The 19,357-nt window shown below is 35.3% G+C and overlaps 1 protein-coding gene across 1 annotated transcript; it reads right to left on the reverse strand.

Moving 5' to 3' along the window:
- Positions 1 to 11,313: 11,313 nt before the first annotated feature.
- On the reverse strand, positions 11,314 to 15,957 carry LOC114404464 (DCN1-like protein 4). Its single transcript, XM_028367400.1, has 10 exons — positions 15,660 to 15,957; positions 14,965 to 15,049; positions 13,301 to 13,375; positions 13,164 to 13,200; positions 12,872 to 12,955; positions 12,677 to 12,737; positions 12,221 to 12,327; positions 12,075 to 12,140; positions 11,700 to 11,834; positions 11,314 to 11,598 (listed from the first exon to the last, which is right to left on the reverse strand). Exons 1-9 carry the CDS (start codon positions 15,733 to 15,735, stop codon positions 11,739 to 11,741), a joined length of 687 nt encoding a protein of 228 aa, XP_028223201.1. The 5' UTR covers positions 15,736 to 15,957; the 3' UTR covers positions 11,314 to 11,598; positions 11,700 to 11,738.
- Positions 15,958 to 19,357: the final 3,400 nt, after the last annotated feature.

Below are 19,357 nucleotides of genomic sequence, written 5' to 3' on the forward strand. Positions count from 1 at the left end.
AAGGAAGGAAAAAGACCAGTAAAACAACTACCAAGAAGATTCGCACCGGAAATCATGTCCAAGATTAAGGAAGAGATCGAAAGGCTGCTGAGGTGTAAATTCATCAGGTCTGCCAGGTATGTCGAATGGTTAGCAAATATAGTCCCTGTCATTAAAAAGAATGGAACTCTTAGAGTATGCATAGATTTTAGGGATTTAAATAATGCTACACCTAAAGATGAATATGCTATGCCGGTAGCAGAAATGTTGGTAGATTCAGCAGCTGGCTTCGAATTTTTAAGCATGTTAGATGGTTATTCTGGTTATAACCAAATATTTATTGCTGAAAGTGATGTGTCAAAAACAGCATTTCGATGCCCTGGTGCTTTAGGCACTTATGAATGGGTGGTTATGCCCTTTGGGTTGAAAAATGCTGGGGCCACTTATCAAAGGGCCATGAATTCCATGTTTCATGATTTTATTGACACATTTATGCAAGTTTATATTGATGATATAATCATCAAATCCTCTTCAGAAGATAGCCATTTGGATTACCTTAGGCAATCTTTCGAACGAATGAGGAAACATGGATTAAAAATGAATCCATTAAAGTGTGCTTTTTGTGTGCGTGCAGGAGATTTCCTTGGTTTTGTGGTGCATAAAAAAGGCATTGAGATAAATCAAAACAAGACAAAGGCTATTCTTGAGACGAAGCCTCCTTCGACCAAAAAACAGCTTCAGTCTTTGCTAGGAAAAATCAACTTCTTGAGGCGATTCATTTCGAATCTAAGTGGCAAAGCTCAGATTTTTTCGCCATTACTTCGACTCAAGAAAGATGAACCATTCAAATGGGATGAAGTGCATCAAAAGGCTTTTGATGAAATTAAAGAATATCTGATCAAGCCTCCTGTGTTAATGCCTCCTAGTCGAAACAAGACTATGAAGTTGTATATTGTTGCGTCTGACAAGACCATTGGTAGCATGTTGGCTCAGGAGGATGATGATGGCGTAGAGCATGCAATTTATTATCTTAGTCGTGTACTAAATGATGCAGAAACTAGATATACTGCCATAGAAAAACTTTGTCTTTGTTTGTATTTCTCTTGTGCAAAACTTAAGCAATATATAAAGCCTGTTGATGTTTATGTATATTCTCATTATGATATTATTAAGCACATGTTGTCAAAACCTATTTTACACAGTAGAATTGGAAAATGGGCTTTGGCATTAACAGAATATTCTTTAACGTACAAGCCTTTGAAATCTGTTAAGGGTCAAATTGTGGCAGATTTTATTGTAGATCACTCAGTGATCGAAATGCCGCAAGACTATGTCGATACAGAGCCTTGGATTTTGTATTTCGATGGTTCGAAACACAAACATGGAACTGGAATTGGAGTTTTAATAATATCCCCCAATAAAGTTCCAACTAAATTCAAATATAAAATCAAAGGGCTTTGTTCTAATAATGAGGCTGAGTATAAGGCTCTAATTACAGGCCTTGAAATTTTAATTAGCCTGGGGGCAAGAAATGTTAACATAAGGGGTGATTCAGAATTAGTGTTGAGGCAATTAACACAAGAATACAAATGTGTTAATGAACACTTAGCAAAATATTTTGTTATAGCAAGTTCTCTTCTGAATCATTTCGATTACATTAACATTGAGCATATACCTCGACAAGAAAATCAAGAAGCAAATGATTTAGCCCAAATAGCTTCAGGGTACAAAATGTCGAAGGAAAAGTTAACTCAGTTGATCGAAATAAAAGATAAACTGGTGTTACCGGAGCCATTAAGCACTAAATTGCCAATGCCAAAACTTGTGGGGGCAAGTACTCCACAAAATAATGAAGATGAAAGCATGGATGATCTCCAGGAAAAAATAAAAATTCAAATTTTGGCCATTGACAATATGTTAGATAATGATTGGAGAAAGTCCATTGTTGAATATTTGGAAAATCCAATAGGCAATGTGGCTCGAAAGGTCAAATATAGGGCTTTAAATTACGTGGTTATGGGAAATGATTTGTTTAAAAAGACTGCAGAAGGAGTGTTGCTAAAATGTCTAAGTGAATCAGAAGCATACTTGGCAGTTTCCCATGTTCACAGTGGGGCCTGTGGATCACATCAAGCAGGCCATAAAATGAAATGGTTTTTATTTCGACAAGGTTTGTATTGGCCTTCGATGTTAAAAGACTGCATAGAATTTGCTAAAGGCTGTCAGGAATGCCAAAAGCATGCAGGGATACAGCATGTAGCTGCTAGTGAGTTACACTCCATAATCAAACCTTGGCCTTTCAGAGGATGGGCTTTGGACTTAATTGGTGAAATCAAGCCTGCTTCTTCTAAGAACCAGCGTTATATCATAGTTGGTGTCGATTACTTTACAAAATGGATCGAAGCAGTCCCTTTGCCAAATGTTGATCAGGAAGCAGTAATTAGTTTCATTCAAAATCATATTATTTATAGGTATGGTATTCCCGAAACAATTACCACTGATCAAGGTTCAGTTTTTACTGGACGAAAAATGCAAGAATTTGCCCAAAAAACTGGTTTTCGATTATTAACCTCAACACCATATTACGCGCAAGCAAATGGTCAGGTCGAAGCAGCCAATAAGATTGTAATTAACTTGATTAAAAAACACATTGCCCAAAAGTCAAGAAATTGGAATAAAACGTTAGATCAGGTTCTATGGGCATGTAGAAATTCTCCTAAGGAATCAACTAATACTACCCTATTTCGACTGACTTATGGGCATGATGCTGTACTTCCGGTCGAAATACATTTGCAATCAGCCAGGGTACAAAAACAAATGGACATTCCAATCGACCATTATTGGAAAATGATGTCAGATGAATTGGTTGATTTAGATGAGGAGAGATTAAGAGCATTAGAAGTTTTGACTAAACAAAAAGAAAGAGTTGCTAAGGCTTATAATAAGAAAGTGAAGTCAAAAATTTTTAATATTGGAGACTTGGTTTGGAAGGTTATCCTGCCCATGGATAGTAAGGATCGAGCCTTGGGCAAATGTTCCCCAAATTGGGAAGGACCGTTTAAAATAATTCAGATCTATTCGAATGGTGCTTATGAGTTAGAGGAGCTAACCCCTCAGAAACGTACTTTGAGTATAAATGGTAAGTATTTGAAAAAATATAAACCAACATTGCTCGAAGTTAAAATAAGCATAGAATAAGAGAAATACTGGAAACATAAAAATGGCGATAACAGTAAATTGCCACAAAAGGGCATTTGTCAATATTACAAAAAAAAAAAGTAGAATCGAAATACAGAATTCGAAATAAAGAAATTACAAGTTCTACTAATTCATGACCAAATCCCCATACAGCTTTTTCAAGGAGGCTATCTCTTTAGTTAAGACCTGGTCAGCACTCTCCATAACTTTTGCCTCATCTACTACAGCCTGAGATGCGCTAAAGGCCTTCAGGCCTTCCCTCCCTTTTTCATCAACCAGTTTCTGGATCGAGTTAGCGGCCTTCTCCTGGAGTTCCTTGCGTTTGGCCTGCTCTGTCACAATTTTCTGCCTTAGATCATCGACCTGAAACAGCAGATCCGTAATAGTTGCCTCCCAGGAGGAGATGTTATCATCACAGTCTTTGATCTCAGAAGACCCTTCTTTCGCCTCTTTGATGAGACGTTCGACTTCATGTTGAGCAGCTCGGGCTTTCTCGAGCAGAAGGGTATGTGCCTGTTTCTGGGCATCTAGTCTTGTGCCATTTTCGCGTTTTTTCTGCACAGCAATTGCAAATTGGTCAATGATGGCCTCGATTTGGATAACTTTGCCTAGAGTCTCATCAGAGGTAAGGGGGTTGTGCAATTTCTTCAAAAAGTTCAGGTGCCCAAAGGCAGCAGAGGGGTTCTCTTCAATGGATTTAAGCACATCTTTCCGTGCGTATTCCGTTGATAACTTCAAGAGCAGAGAATCTTGGCGTACGGAAGAGTTTATTTCAGCATCAGATGAGGACGAAGCACCAGGAATCTTGTCACTTGAGGTGTTGGCTTGACTTGTGTTCAGCAAGAGTCGAAGGGCTGCAGCAGGGTCTTCATTTTGCATTTGAATGAATGTGTCTTCTGCGATCCCTATGCTAGCGGAAAGTTTAGATGTTGAGGACACCGGGTAAATGTCTGAGCCTCCAGCTTCAGCCTCTTTTATGGCCTCTTCATCGAAAAAGTTTTCTTCGGATGAACTTTTCTGACTCGATTCATGAGGAATGGTGTTATCTGACTGGTTCGGCTCATGAGGATCATTGACCTCTGCCCAACCATGAGGACTACTGGATCCAATGCCTTGACCTTCACCCCATTCCTCAACATTCACTGCATCCGCCTCAGGAGCGGGAGATGTTCGAGCACATGAGGGTATTTCTTCTGCAGAAACATTTTGTTGTACCTGATTCGAATTGTCATGGGAAAAGGGTTAACAAATAGTTTCGTATAAGCTATGATTAAAATCACATTAAGAGAATGATACCTCGACGGCAGGTTGTTCGTGTGGTGAGTTCGGTTGCTCGACAGGGTTGCCCATTTCAGCAATAGAAGGAGCAGCTTCTACTTCGGTGCCGTCAATATCGGTCGAAGGTGGTGGGACGTCAACAGGTTGATTGTCACCTTGTTCTTTTGAAGACTTGGTCTTTTTCTTTTTCTTCTTGGCTGGCTCACCACCCTCGACAGTCACAGAAGGTTCAGGCTCGACCTGCTTCACTTTCTTTTTCTTTTTAGGCATTTGAGCCTGGGAATTGTCTGCCTCTGTTTGGTCAACAGATTTGGTCGAAGTCGTAGGTAACTTTCTTTTTCTTATGAGAGGTCTTTCCTCTTCTTCCTGTATTACGAGGGTAAAGAATTGTCAGAGTATAGACTTGAAAGAAAGCTATAATATTGACATTAGAAATAAAACTTGCATCTTTTTCTTCGTCTAATTCGACGCCCGCATGCTTCGAGCGTTTGGAAGTCGTGGTGGTCTCAGTACTATCATCTTTCTTTTGACTCTGAAAAAATAAAGAGATATGAGGCAAGACGTTAAGATTAAAAGATAAGTTCAGAAGAGTTACCTTCTCTTCTTGTTTCTCTTCTTGGATTTTCACCCCAGTGGGTTTCTTGGGTCTCACGTCGGCTCGAGACGTTTCAGCACTCCTCTTCGTCATGGGTGCTTTGCCTGAAATTAATAATCTTAGAAAAGGGAAAATACATATCAATTTAGAAAAGTCAAAAGTAAGTTAATACCTCGAGCTTGAAGGCTTGAGCGAATATTCTCGATCGTTGGTTGCGCAAAACCACTCTCAAGCCTGGAGATCATGATAGTAGTGTCTCCAACCGAACGGGTCGAATAATATTTTTCCCACCAGGTAACAAACCCCATGGTGCAGAAGTGGGAATGGTTGAACTCAAAAGGATGCAGGTTATAGTTTTCATTAAGAGAAATCTTCAAAAACTTCTTGAAGGTCTTTTCCGAAAGATTGGCCCCTCTTATGACGTCTTGAGGATCTTCGAACAAGCTTTTAGGACGAATTTGCGAGAGGCCAAATTGTCTTGAAACCAAATTAGGCTGGTATCCAACCAGGCCTAAATAGTTCGATTGAACACCTGTACGACAAGACAGGATCTGTGGATTCAAGTAAAATGACCATATTTCGTTCACCTCTTCTTCATTGTCCGGATCGACAGTAGGGAAATAGTCAGTGAACCAGGCCGGGCCAACTTCTCGACTAATGAATGGAGCATGTTGGGGAAGAAACTTGTCAAAACTCAGGAAAATCCTCATATACTTTAGGAACAGCTTTTGTGAGCTTGGATCCAAGGTCTTGGGCGTTAGTCGAAGTGCTCTCTGGCCTTCGATCGAGCGATTTGCAACTTCTTCAGCATAATCTTGTGGGATTATTAATCCCATTTCCTGTTCAAAAGTGGCATTTAGCCACAACTGGAGAAGCCACATTGGCCCAGACACTAAGAAGGAAGACCCATCCTTCGATTTCTTCAGATCATCGCATGCCTCACCAAGTGATTCGTATAGTACTGCTAACAAGAGGCGTCCAAATCCAAAGTTCTGACCTTCATGAATTTGTAATGCCATTGGAATAAATCTTTTGGCTACTTGCAAGGATTTCGTGCAGAAGACATAGTGAGATAGCCACAGGGTTAAGAAGGCTACGTGCTCTTCATCAGAGACCTCCTCTTCGACTGGTCCTTTGTGTTCAGCTATATATTTGGAAAAGGTGTTCTCCTTATATACTAGCTTGATATTATCACTAGAATTAGTGGGGTCGTAAGTTTCTCCGCTAGGCCTAAGGCCTGTGAGGGCGGCCACATCTAAGAGAGTAGGGGTCATCATACCACACTTAAACTGAAAGGTGTTGGTAGAAGATTCGAAAAAGTGCATAGCTGCTATCAGCATTTCTGGTCGATATTCAGGACCAGATCGAGAAAATTGTATCAAATCAAAGATGCCATATGTCTTCCAGAAATCCTCATACGCTTGTTCGACTCGATCAAGCCAAGGCAGGTAATCCCTATGGGCTATTGACGGGGCGGATCGAAAGAGTTTGTTGGGTTTGCTTAAACAATTAAAGTTGTAAGGCTCACTATCAAAAATCCTAGGTTCGCAAGTTTGGTAGCAGGGAAATACCTTACTCATTTTACTCGAAAGTGATGCTTTGTCTGGCAGGGGTCCACCAAAAGCGTAAACCGTTTTTTCCACTGCAAAAGGGATCATCACCTCTGATTCCCATGTTTCTGTCTGTTCGGCGTCACCATGTGGTTCTGGAACCACCTTTTCTCCATCATTCCTGACTGTAAAGTGTTGCCATTTCCCAGCAAACGGAATGGATTGCCCTTGCGACATCGTAAGAAATCTGAAATGGGATGATTCTTGCGAAGGGTTTGGTAACTGGTAGAATCAGTGAGTAAAAGCTTGGATTCACGGAGAACAGTTGCAAGGTTCAGAAATACGGTGAGGATGATGATGAAAGGAGTAACAAGCTGATATGAATATCTGAAAATAAGAAGGTTTCGCAGGAGGTAGAAGATACGAGCTAGAAGAAGAAGGGTTTTTGAAGCAAAGGAACTGAAGGGGTTTTTCTGGGGTTCTCTGCGCTATTTATGGAGTTTTCACTTTAAAAGGGAAAAACAATATAATAATAATCAATTGTCAAAAATCAATCAAATCAGATTTCCCTCCGACTTCCTAGCGTGACACGTGTCCCACTCTGTCTAGAAAAGTGGAATTAATGATGGGTAGTGGGAAATCGAGGCGACGGTTACACAGTAAACATGCAATCATGTCGCCATTTCAGGAAAACTGGTAGAAGAAGAGAAAAAATGTCAACTTCTCATCTTCCTTCGATCTCGAATCGAAGCAGACATTTTTTGGGGGCAATTTGTTAGCCCATATTTTTTATGAGCTAAAAATATGCTCTAAATACGAATTTTGTCAGATTCTGTTTGAATCGAAAAGAAAGAGGAGTCTATTGAAAAGGATTCACAGGTTCAAGGAAGTATTTACAAAATATAAGGCTAAGACAAGAAAGAGGGCTTCGAACCATTGGGCGAATCGAGCTGGCATATGGTCGAATCGAAGTCAAGGCAGCAAGATTTCTGGACTTAGCGCAATTTCTGACAAAACTTCACAAAATCAGTTCGACTTCGAGCGATATGGATAACCGTTCTAAGGAGCAGTTATGTGCATGCAAGGTGTACGTAGCAGGACACTTGGCATTAGGATAGTGTTTCGATCGTTAGGGCAGTTTATTTTCGAATCTCAGGAGCATGTCATTTATGTGTTTGCATTTAAATAAACTGCCCTAACGGTCGAAACACTATCCTAATGCCAAGTGTCCTGCTACGTACACCTTGCATGCACATAACTGCTCCTTAGAACGGTTATCCATATCGCTCGAAGTCGAACTGATTTTGTGAAGTTTTGTCAGAAATTGCGCTAAGTCCAGAAATCTTGCTGCCTTGACTTCGATTCGACCATATGCCAGCTCGATTCGCCCAATGGTTCGAAGCCCTCTTTCTTGTCTTAGCCTTATATTTTGTAAATACTTCCTTGAACCTGTGAATCCTTTTCAATAGACTCCTCTTTCTTTTCGATTCAAACAGAATCTGACAAAATTCGTATTTAGAGCATATTTTTAGCTCATCAAAAATATGGGCTAACACCAACCCAAAAAATAATGTAGTTTTTTTTTAATTCTTGTGTTTAAAATGAAGATTGCTAAATAAGAAAATATATATGCAATGGAATGGAACCAACGCATTGAGTCTCTATAGAAGCAGACAAGATTACCTACTTTTTATATTCTGTCGAAGTCGTAAATGATGATGAACTAATGACAAATTACAACCGCCAGGATTCATCCTCTGTTGCCCACATGCTAAGATGCATAAACCACATAATGTATAGTTGCCATTTCCAAGCAGTGAGATCGAGAGACATGGACTACAGAAGAACTTTGGTGCTGTCATTTTCTGTCAATCTCTGTCCCCTATTGTTTCATTTTTCCATTTTTAGGGTCATGACTTTTGCTGTTTGGACTTTCCACTTTTTTCCTCCAAAGGGACTATTATTAGAGTCAACAAAGCTGGATGTTAGAACAAAAACTTTTGACCACCAAAGCAATAATGGACTCAATGAAACAATTAGAACTACATATTTTTCTTTCAATGAAACAAAATTTTCATGGCTAAGAATAAGATCAACAAAATGATTGAGGAAGTAAATCCAGTCCACGATGCTTCGTTAAAATAATGGTGACCTACATAAATCTCTTTTACAAAACCAACCTACCGAGACAGGTAACTTTGTAGAAAAGGACAAATATTAACCGTTGCATTGGAGAGTTGTGAAAACTTGGTGCACATATTTTTTTCAACTTATCTTGAAGAAATAATAATTTTTATTAGCTTTTTGAATCAAATTATAAAAGAAAATATACTCTTTTTTTTTGTGAAGTAAAGGGGACTAGCCCTCTAGCGAGAAAATAAAATCAAAATCTACAAGCAAAGGAAGTAGCAGATATATCAATTCGGATCCTAAAAAAAACAAAGGAGGGAACCCAATAAAAAATAACTAATCCAGAAGCTCCGAGATCATACTTAACAAAGCAATCGACAACTTGGTTGACTTTCGTAAGGACTATTGGCAAATGAAATTATAAAAGAAAATACGTTCTAAAAAAAGTGTTGTCTACCATGCACTTTTAATTTCTATGGCCAATAATGACTATTGGCAAGTGAAGCGATTTGTTACGAATATGAAGAATATAATCCTAGAGGATTTGATTCAGTTAAAAACTAACAAATTACTATTATTTGAACCAGTTATTATGCTAATGAACTGAATTTGGACTGATGAAAACCATGCAAGTACCAGACGACAAGTATGCAACAACAATGTAGGTCAACAAATTAAAAATAGCGAAAAGTTATGCAACTCTTGTGAATTTCCCAAATTTTTACCTCCTCTTCCGCCCCTAAAAATTGAAATTAAGAAAAAGGATGAATGGTTTAAATGGGTACAAATGCATAAAAAACTGATACAAGAAATCACAAAAATACACATATATATACTACACGATGCAACTGTTATAATTTACTATGATCATGACTTGCACACAACTCACAACGCTACATCTAGTTACTTAATATTTCATCACAATTATAACCTAATGAAACACTTATCAATGACTGTATGTAGTATCAACGGCATAAATGAAAATAAGTTAACCTTTTGAGGTAAAAAGGCATTAAGCACAATGTGATAAGAAAAAACCACGAATCAACTCAGCAATCTATCGATGTTATAAAACCAATTGGGTCAAAACTGGGCTGAACTAGTGTGAAATAATACCATGTTAATTATTTAAATTGGTTCACTAAAATACTTAATGCTAAGTTTTAGTGGTGATCTTCAATCCTGTGACATGATAATTAACTCAAATAACATCAATAGTCATAATTGTATGCTAGTTATAGTATTTCTATTATTACATGCTAGAAATTTAATATATATTGTAACGTAGATTTTATAAAACGCTTTACAATAGAAGATTTTGCAACATCAGCAAAACATGTTTAATTAAGTGAAAGAAACGAAACATTCTACGTCCAATAAGTTCAGGATTTTCTGATGTTAAATAGATGAGACTCGAAGGTCTTGTTAAAGAGATGAAAGCAGAAGTAGAACTTAATTATTTCCCCACCCATTAAGATAAATTAATGTATAAGTAAAATTTGTTTCTCTCTCCCAACAACATGTATAAACTTATATATGTATAACATCATGATAATTCCATCCCATGCGTTGAAAAATCCCCCGCCAATAGGTTAAAAACCAGATTTCAATTAAGTTGAAATGTGAACTTTTTACACTTGAATTATATGTAACGCGCCAATAGGTCTAATTGGCGTTCAACTCCTCCCACCCCCACCAAAATCTACTCTCTCTCTCTCTGGAATAAGACGTGTTTTATTAACCAAGAGAAATAGGGGCCTGAACCTGTACAATGTACATTACCAAAAAGCCCGTTAATTGTTGATTTTTCATTTTTTAAAATATGTTATTTTTTACTTAAAAATTATAAATATCTATTCTTTCATTTAAATAATTCTCATTTTGAAGAAACCAAGTCTCACCAAAAAAAAATGTAGAAGTTGGGGATAAGGATGCCATAAGTTTCAAATGCCATAATTATTAGAATCATACGATTCACTGTTTGAATCATACAATTTGATGGCAATTTATAGCAGCTGAATTTAATTTAATTATTTTGACTACATATCAGCTGAATTTCAAATGATTTTAAATCTTACAATATACTAATTAATTAGTCCAATTTTACGAATTACACGATTCGGAAATTTGTTATATTTTTTTCCACCAATTTTCATTAAAGAATAAAAGGTATTCAATTTAAATTGTTAAAAGGAATTAAAGAATAACTTTTCCTTTTTTTAGGGGAAAGAATAACTTTTCCTATTAAATCATTTCGCTGCTCTTGTTTCTCACTCTTCAATGCAAACACCCTGTTTGGTTGTTAAATTGCTTCATTCCATTATGTTAAAATAGAGGTTTCATAATTATTTTGTTTATGAAATTTATGGTTAAATTGTGTTATGTATTTCTAATATAAAATTAACACTATATATCTATATATGATATATTTAAAAGTATTTTTCGCTGTCTCTGAATTTGGCGATTCACAATTTAAAACTTAGCCTGATTTGATGATAACCCTTGCCTCACACGCACATGCAGTGCACACCAATATGGGCAATGATACAAAATAAAATAAAATTGAATATAATTACGACAATATGAAACTGATCATACTCAATTCAGTTCTATAAAAGCTCTTATGTATGATAAATGTGGTTGGCATTGGCAGTGATCACAACGTAAAACTTGTATCTAGCCTCAACTGCGCCTATACCATATAATGGAAAATTTAAACAGAAGTAATAATGGTTTGTGTTTAAAATGCCCAAAGTAAGAAACTGGGCCAACAAAAAAACAACAACTTGTTAAGTACAATAAACGGAGCCACAAGGCATATCTATCTGATTTAGTTGCAGAATCCGACAGTTTCTCTTAAAAGGGGTTCTGCCAACAAACCAATTTGCACAAGTTAGAAGGCAAATTTGAAAAATCACAGACACAAGAGCGATGCACAATTGTTTAAAACAATTCAGGAACACACGAACCAATGGTTGCAGTTACAGAGAATCAGCCAACTTATCAGGCTATTTTTGCTTTTCTCGCAGCCATTCAACGAAATTATCCAGGATCAAGGGCCAGGCAAGTTCAGGATCATAGTCATTAAGGGTTGGAAAACTTATCTGTGAATAGATTGGAACTTGCAAGTCAGTTAGAATTTTTCAAAAAGAACAAAAAAATGATCCAAAGAAATCACACAAAGCAAACGGTGGTTAAAAATTAGATGCTGTTACAACAGATATGTTCTTCTGTGAAGAGCAAACAATGCTGAATACTTTAGAGTGAAAAAAAAGCCAAAAAATACCATCCTCTTGATAACTAATATATAAGCAATCTAGAAGTAGCAGAGAAAAAGAGGCTACCTCATTGCAAAAACGGAAAAATCCCATCCATTGATCCATGTTTATGACCTTGTAATCATTTTGAGCCTGCAATAAATAATAAATAAATAAAATATGTAAGAAGCACTGGTAAGAACTAAAACAATGGGGTAAAACCTATTACTAACCTTCAAATATTCCACAAACAAGTTGACTTGGGCTGGAAATGTTGAACCCAAAACAAGAGTAAGTAACTCACAAATGCTCTCTATATCAATGCTTTTCTGTTTCTCCTCTGGCAAAATTGGACAAATTAGATATGGGACATATAATGAATTGTAGTTTAGGAGAAGAAGTGATAATTCTTATTTTATTGATTAATCAAGGTTACAAAGGATGACATAAATAGGCAGAGTTGGTTAGAGATTTTCTAACCAATCTGATTACAGTTCAAACTAAAAGACAAGGGAAAAATAAAATAAAAGGCTGAGATCAGATGAATCTAATCTTATTCTATCCAAGTTTCTAGAATAACTATTTAAATTTTGAAAGAAAAAAACTCCAAACAACTTTGACATGAATGAACATTAGAAAAGAAAACAAAAGGTTAAAATTAACGTACACAAAATCACATTAAAGTTTACCTGTTAAACAATATTGGAAAGCATAAGAATAGAAATCTGTGAAGTTCGATGGCCTCCTGACCTTTACGGTAGATGTCAAATTAAAAATGTTAACAACTGATAAAATATTTCCACCATAAATAAGTAACAATTGCCAAAAATTAATTTGTCCATGACTTGTCATAGTCATAAAGAGTATCACTTCAATAATTGTACCTCTTTTTCTAGGTCTGGAAGTGCCTTCTTCAATTTACTTACTGTATCGGCCCTTAATGCTTTTAAGCCTCTCCTCCACTCATCCTATAAAATTTTGGAATGTGTAAGTGATTTCAGTATAAGGAAGGCGTAAGAAAGATACCAAAACTCCATGTTTGTGCACTAAACATCAAAGAAATTCAAGTATCTACTTGTATCTGTGTCTTTGAATATCTATGTGAGTTTGTATTTAAAAAATTGAAATAATTCCAAAAATAAGTTTTATGAACAATGAACATGATAATATACAAACCAAGGTAAAATATCCTTGCTCCTCAGCTTTCATTTTCCTGTTAAATTTAGTCCTCATCAACTCCAAACACAAATTTAAGATAATGATATAAGAAATTAATAATGATATAAGCAATTAATTGTAGCACAATAACTTACCATGCAAGCATCAAAACCCTCACATCTGTATGATCCACCTCCATATCAGCACAAAGTGTTTCAATTCCTTCTGGGCTGTAACCAAAGTTATTAAAATATATCAAACCTACTTTCAAATGTAAACACCTTCACCTAGAAAGTAAATAAAATAATAGCCACTTATACACCAAGAATCACTTTCTGGCACTCTAAACATGTTAATTCTTCTTCATTTGATCTTTTTGTTTCTTTTGTTTTCCATTTACACGATTGATGTCTTACACAGTAAATTCCCTGTCATTCTATCTTTCGCCCAAGGCAGCGTTCAGCACATTGCAGAAGGAGGACCTGATAATATAAGCTGATATTATCAAGTATTTAGTGCATCCACCTGATAGTATAGTCAAATATCTGATAACCCTATCCTCTACCTCACCAGTCACCACATGACTCTAAGTCTCCCCCTCTGCCAAGACCACCACCAGACTTGCAAACACTCATAAGCATGCCAGTATACTAAATTGCAAGCCTACATACTGAAATCTGAAACCTAATGTTCATAAACCCACAAAAAAAACAATTAAAGAAACCTAACGTTCATAAATTTCAAATGATTCCTAAATGTACGAATCCAATTAAAGAAACCATCATCCACAACATGAAAAGAAAAAAAATGGAGATGTTATTGCCAAAACATGGGAGAAGAAACTAGAGCACCACCATTGCCTGAGCTTCTGGTTTCCACTGCCACACTTACATCACAAGCTAGAAGCTAGTCCATGCCACACTGTGAAGGGATTCATGGCATCTAGGTGAGTGTCCATTGCCAACATTGGGAAACATGATATACTTGAAGAGAAGCATGTCAATCACCATAACCCTACACAATAGTTTGATCATAGCAGGAGAGGTAGGGTGAAGGAAGAGAGTGAAGAGAATAAACTGCTGGACTGGAAGTGAGGGGTCAGTTGGGTTCAGGCTTGGAGGTTTCTGTGAGGAATTGGGTGAGATACCAAAGAAAAAAAGCAGCAGGCAGCAGGCAGCAGGCAGTTGTATAGTCATAGCAGATAGTCATATATATATACAATTAAGTCACTTACACTACGCACACCAAATGCCTGATAATACAAGAGTTGATCAAATTTTTTATACTTACCCTATTACGTTACTATCATATTTATATACGGAACGAACCTTATAGTCCGAGTATTTCAGTATAATAGGACTAGGGTGTTATTGTCATTTTGTCTGTGCATATACCCCCCAAAATCCTGCTCATAACTACTTGCGAAATTCACCTAGCTACATTAAATGAGATATGCACCTTTAACAGGTCATTTATAACAGTATGTAATAGTTGATTGAATGCTATTTATCCCCAACAGATTCATGCAGTGGCGCATCCACACTTAAATGAGGGGCTGCACATGCACCCCTCACTTTCAATCCAATATTTTGTCCCTCCTAATTTTGCATATTTGAACCCCTGCCCTTAATTTTCCCCTCCTTTCATGATAATACTTGTTAATTTTTATTCTTTAAATAGATTGTCCTAGATCTGCCACTGGATCCATGTCCAAGGTTTGAAACTTGAATTAAGAAAACAACAACAGGATAATGCAATTTCATATATGCATATTGAATGGAGGAAAGAAAACAAACAGTCTTGGATGAAGCACACTTACTCAATCAACCCGGTAGACCCATTGGCATATGAATAGAATAGACTATCAATTCGTTCTGATTCCTTCGAGCTTGCCTTACTTGAAGCTGAAAAATTATGCTTGTACGATTAGAGTATTGAACAACTAATTGCCTACTACAAAAGTGTTTGCTAAATACAGTCCAATTATGTTTAAAAAAACACACACACGGATGGCATCAACGAGCGAGCACGGGAGTGTTTGATTCGGGTGTCCCAATCTTTAAATTAAAGAGGTTTTCATTGAGCCTGCGTAGTCCATACTTAAAGTCTTTGTTTGATGAAGAGCTAAATTGACTCGATAATTACAGGGAAGATATGTTCTTCTTTCTTCTTAAGATCTAAACCCTTAAGTAAGAATTTCTATGCCTCTCCTATCTCACTAGTCCTTACCAACTACCACAATCCCCGAATCCCACCGAATTCCCAAAAGGATACATCTATAATCTTTAACAAACATAAACTTATGTCATGCATAGGCAGCGCACAAAGTAGGAAAAAAACATAAACTTTAACAAGAGCAGAAGATAAAAGAAAACAGCAACACCCAAAATCTAAGCTTTAAATAATGGTGATTCGAATTATTAGTAGAAGATAAAAGGGGGGGGGGGGGGGGAGAAGTTATGGCATGCATAGGCGCGGTGAATTATGAAAGGAAAGGGTAAAATTGGAGAATACCAGAGCGGAAGAGATCGGCGGCGTTGGGAGTGGAATTGGATTGACCCGACTTTTTGGATGCAGAAGAGCGTCGCATCTTCAACAAGAAATCCAGAATCCCTCTGATTCGGAAGAAGAATCGAAACGCACGCGCCAAATTCAAGAAAGAGAGAAAAAGAGAAAGGGGTAACACTAACACAACACGTTTTCTTCTTGAGTCTGGTTCTCGCTCGCTGGCTCGGAGAGGTTGAGGTTGAGGATGATGACGTGGATGCGCTGAAGTGGGGCTTTATAATTGTGGTGCCTACACAGTTTTATTCAAGTAGGTTGTACCTTGCATTTGACTTGTCACGCTTTTAATACGCTAATTCAGTAAATACTCTGCTTCAATTGAATGTTCACACTATTCAGCAAAGTACGTGCATATTTCTATTAGTTTTTTTCAATAAGAAAAAATGAAAATGCTGACCCATTTTAGGTTGGATTTGGCCAGAAAATACAGAGAAATTAGAAAATGATAGATATGATATAGTAATAAAAATGGTGAAGAGATATAAAATAAAAAATGAGGAAAAAAACAAATTATAAGAGAATGGTTTATATATATATATACCGAAATTATTTTTTTACAATTAAATTATTATTTTTTATGTTTCTTTAAAAAAATTGTCAAAATATTTTTTGAGAAAAGTTTTTAAACGCTGTATATGGTTGTTCTTTGAATTGGATTGATGAAGGAAATGGCATAAGGATGAATCTTTATTATACGTGTAAAAATATTGATATTGATTATTCTTTATTATGAATTTTGATTTTCTTTTATTTCAAAATAATGACACATTTAAAAAAAGATATACAGAAAAAAATATAAAATAATTTTATATCGTTATTTGATAAAAAAATCATCATATATAATAAATTTATTAATTTTCACCAAATTATTCTGATGTCATAATATATAATGATTTGTAATTAATATATCATTATTAAACTCATATTTTAGTTGCACACTTATTAATTTCTTAATATTATTATATATTACATTTATTATAGGACAAAACATGCATATGGTTTTACTATCAATAATTGCAAGTGAAAGTCACACACAACATAGATCGAATATTCAACACTATCGAGCAATGATAAAATCCTCTATCTTAATCAAGAACACACGCTCAATTAAGAAGTCACCCATCCATTTATTTTTAGTCCCTTTAGGATAAGTTTGTTTTTAAATTTGATCTTTGTAATATCTGTAATTTGAAAGAAAAACAAGAGTCTCTTTGCCTAAACCACAGCTACTCAAAGTCTTCAAATTAAATATTTTAAAAGGAAACCACGCATATTTTAGAGTAAAGATAAATTTAACCCGACAATATTTATCATTTGAGATTTATATCATTTTATTATGTATTTATTTAAAATCCAAAAAATATAATAATTTGTAGTTTTATTTTTTTTATCTTTATTATTAAATGTTATGTTTAAATTATTATTGTTTATTTACTAGTTTAGATAATAAAAATTTATGATATTAGATAACTATTACGCAAAACTTTATACGAACAATAACTCTTATTTATCAAATATTATTTAACAATTTAATATATTTTCCAATGATTCAACACAATTACAATTAATAGTTTTACCTATTTTTTTCACGTTAAATTCTATCCTTGTTACAAGTGGTATAAGGAGTTTGATTCCCCTTAGATAAAGTTTCAAGATAAATTTTAGAGAAAGAAAAATAATTGTTAGATGAATTTGCCACTTAAATAAGTTTATTCAATCCAACTAATTAAGATTTAATATAATACGTTGAAAGTCTCAGAAAAAAATATGTATAATGATACAATGCGAATGATTCTTCCACTTGAAATATAATACATTGAAAGTCTCTGAAAAAAAGTTTATTCAATCCAACTAATTAAGATGCATACAAGTAATGTTACATTTGTCAAATTTAGACAGACAAATTTAACAAAATTTGTCAGTATGTAAAATTGATGAAAATATTTGAAAAATTATAGTTAGAGAAGCCTTTGCAAAAGAGAAGAAAAGCTTTTGTCAACAATATTTAGAGGAATATGCTGGTGTTATTATGCTTACAGAGCCTAAAAAAACACAAACTCTGAAAATGAAAAGCAATAGACTGTAATTAACTAAAAGTAAAACAAAATCATAGCATTGTCCAGGTGATAAGCAAACCTATGTTCCAAGATATATCAAATGTCAGTAATTTTTGTAATGCAATTTGCTCTTCTTCATCAATGATAGAATATGTACGTTTTCTTGTTTTAGTAGATGTCTAAGAGAATATCACAGTTTTCACATTTTTTTTTATAAATTAATGCATTGGGAAATTGTAGATTTGATGTTCGTAACAAATATTTTCCTACAAGTTTTTTTTTTTAAAATACGGTAAAATATTAACTAGGCTCGTACTGTCTAAAGGAGATTGAAACGATAATTTACTAGTTTCTGAAAGGTATTTGAATTTGTCAGTTTAGTTGTTTAAATTATCTCCTAAAAATTCTTACATTAAAATGAGCACTTGTAAGCTTTCAAGTTGGATTTTCTGAATTGTGGGCCCCTGAGAAAAATATGGGATCACAAGTAATCCATATCCTCTGGTTCTAGCTGGAGTATAGTGTTTTTTTTTTTGTTAGTAGTGTTTGGATCTTGGTAAAAACATGAAATCAAATGACATAAAATACAAAATAAACCAGAGTCTTGCGTGCGAGAAAAGCATCGCTACGAATCAAAAGTTTCAAGAAATGCAGTTATGTACTACATTACATATGCTTCCCTCTTTACTTGTATCTTGCTTTAATATATTATCATATGTCAGTGTTAGAGAAACATTACATTTTCCTTTTTTTTCGTTTTCTCTTTTTTCCTATCTTTTTAATTATTTAGGCTGACTGAATAATCCATTCCACAACAAACTAGTTGATCCTCTTAAGATGAATGTGAAGAGTACATTAGCATGCACTTTTCAAGATTGTTGTAAGCTGTAACAGCTAAAATAGAAAGACTGTTCACTTATACTTTATTTTTCTTTAAGAGAAATGTTAAGATCATCGACATACTTTTTTAAACAAACTCTCTTTTATTAGCTGAAATTTATTAAAAATGAAAATATTTTGTGGGTGCAGGAAGCAAGTGCCATTCGGTTTAATCAGCTTTCTCAGCATTGGATATCATGTAATTCTGGTCCATGAATTCGGGCCAAATTATGTATAGCCCAACAAAAATAAACATATGTAGCATACTAATAGGGCCACGAAGCAGTACCATCCCAATAAAAAAGAAAAGCTGTAGAAACTGCTATTGGCACCTTGTACTTTGCTATTTAATCCCCACCCCCACCAAGATTACCAACAACATTACTATTTCTTTTGTCCTAGGTCCATGAGTGTCCCTCAACCCAATGGATTAGAGACTAATCTCACTCATGATATGTCTCTATCATTGGTTTAAGGGAATTTTAAACACAGGAAAAATAAATACAAGTTCTCTTGTTAAATAAATTATTCTTTTATATGTGAACACGAAGAGATCTTACACTAGTCCGTGAACCCATGGGTTTACCAACAATAGTACTGAGACAAATTCAAGGTGTGAAATTTATCATTTTCAAAAAGTATGAAATTTATCACATTAAGAATGCGTTGGAGACACATCAAATGATAGGATAAATAAAATTTTCACTCATT

Source organism: Glycine soja, unplaced genomic scaffold, assembly GCF_004193775.1.
Source record: "Glycine soja cultivar W05 unplaced genomic scaffold, ASM419377v2 tig00104088_1_pilon_5978153_6030610, whole genome shotgun sequence".
Classification (NCBI taxonomy): Eukaryota; Viridiplantae; Streptophyta; class Magnoliopsida; order Fabales; family Fabaceae; genus Glycine; species Glycine soja.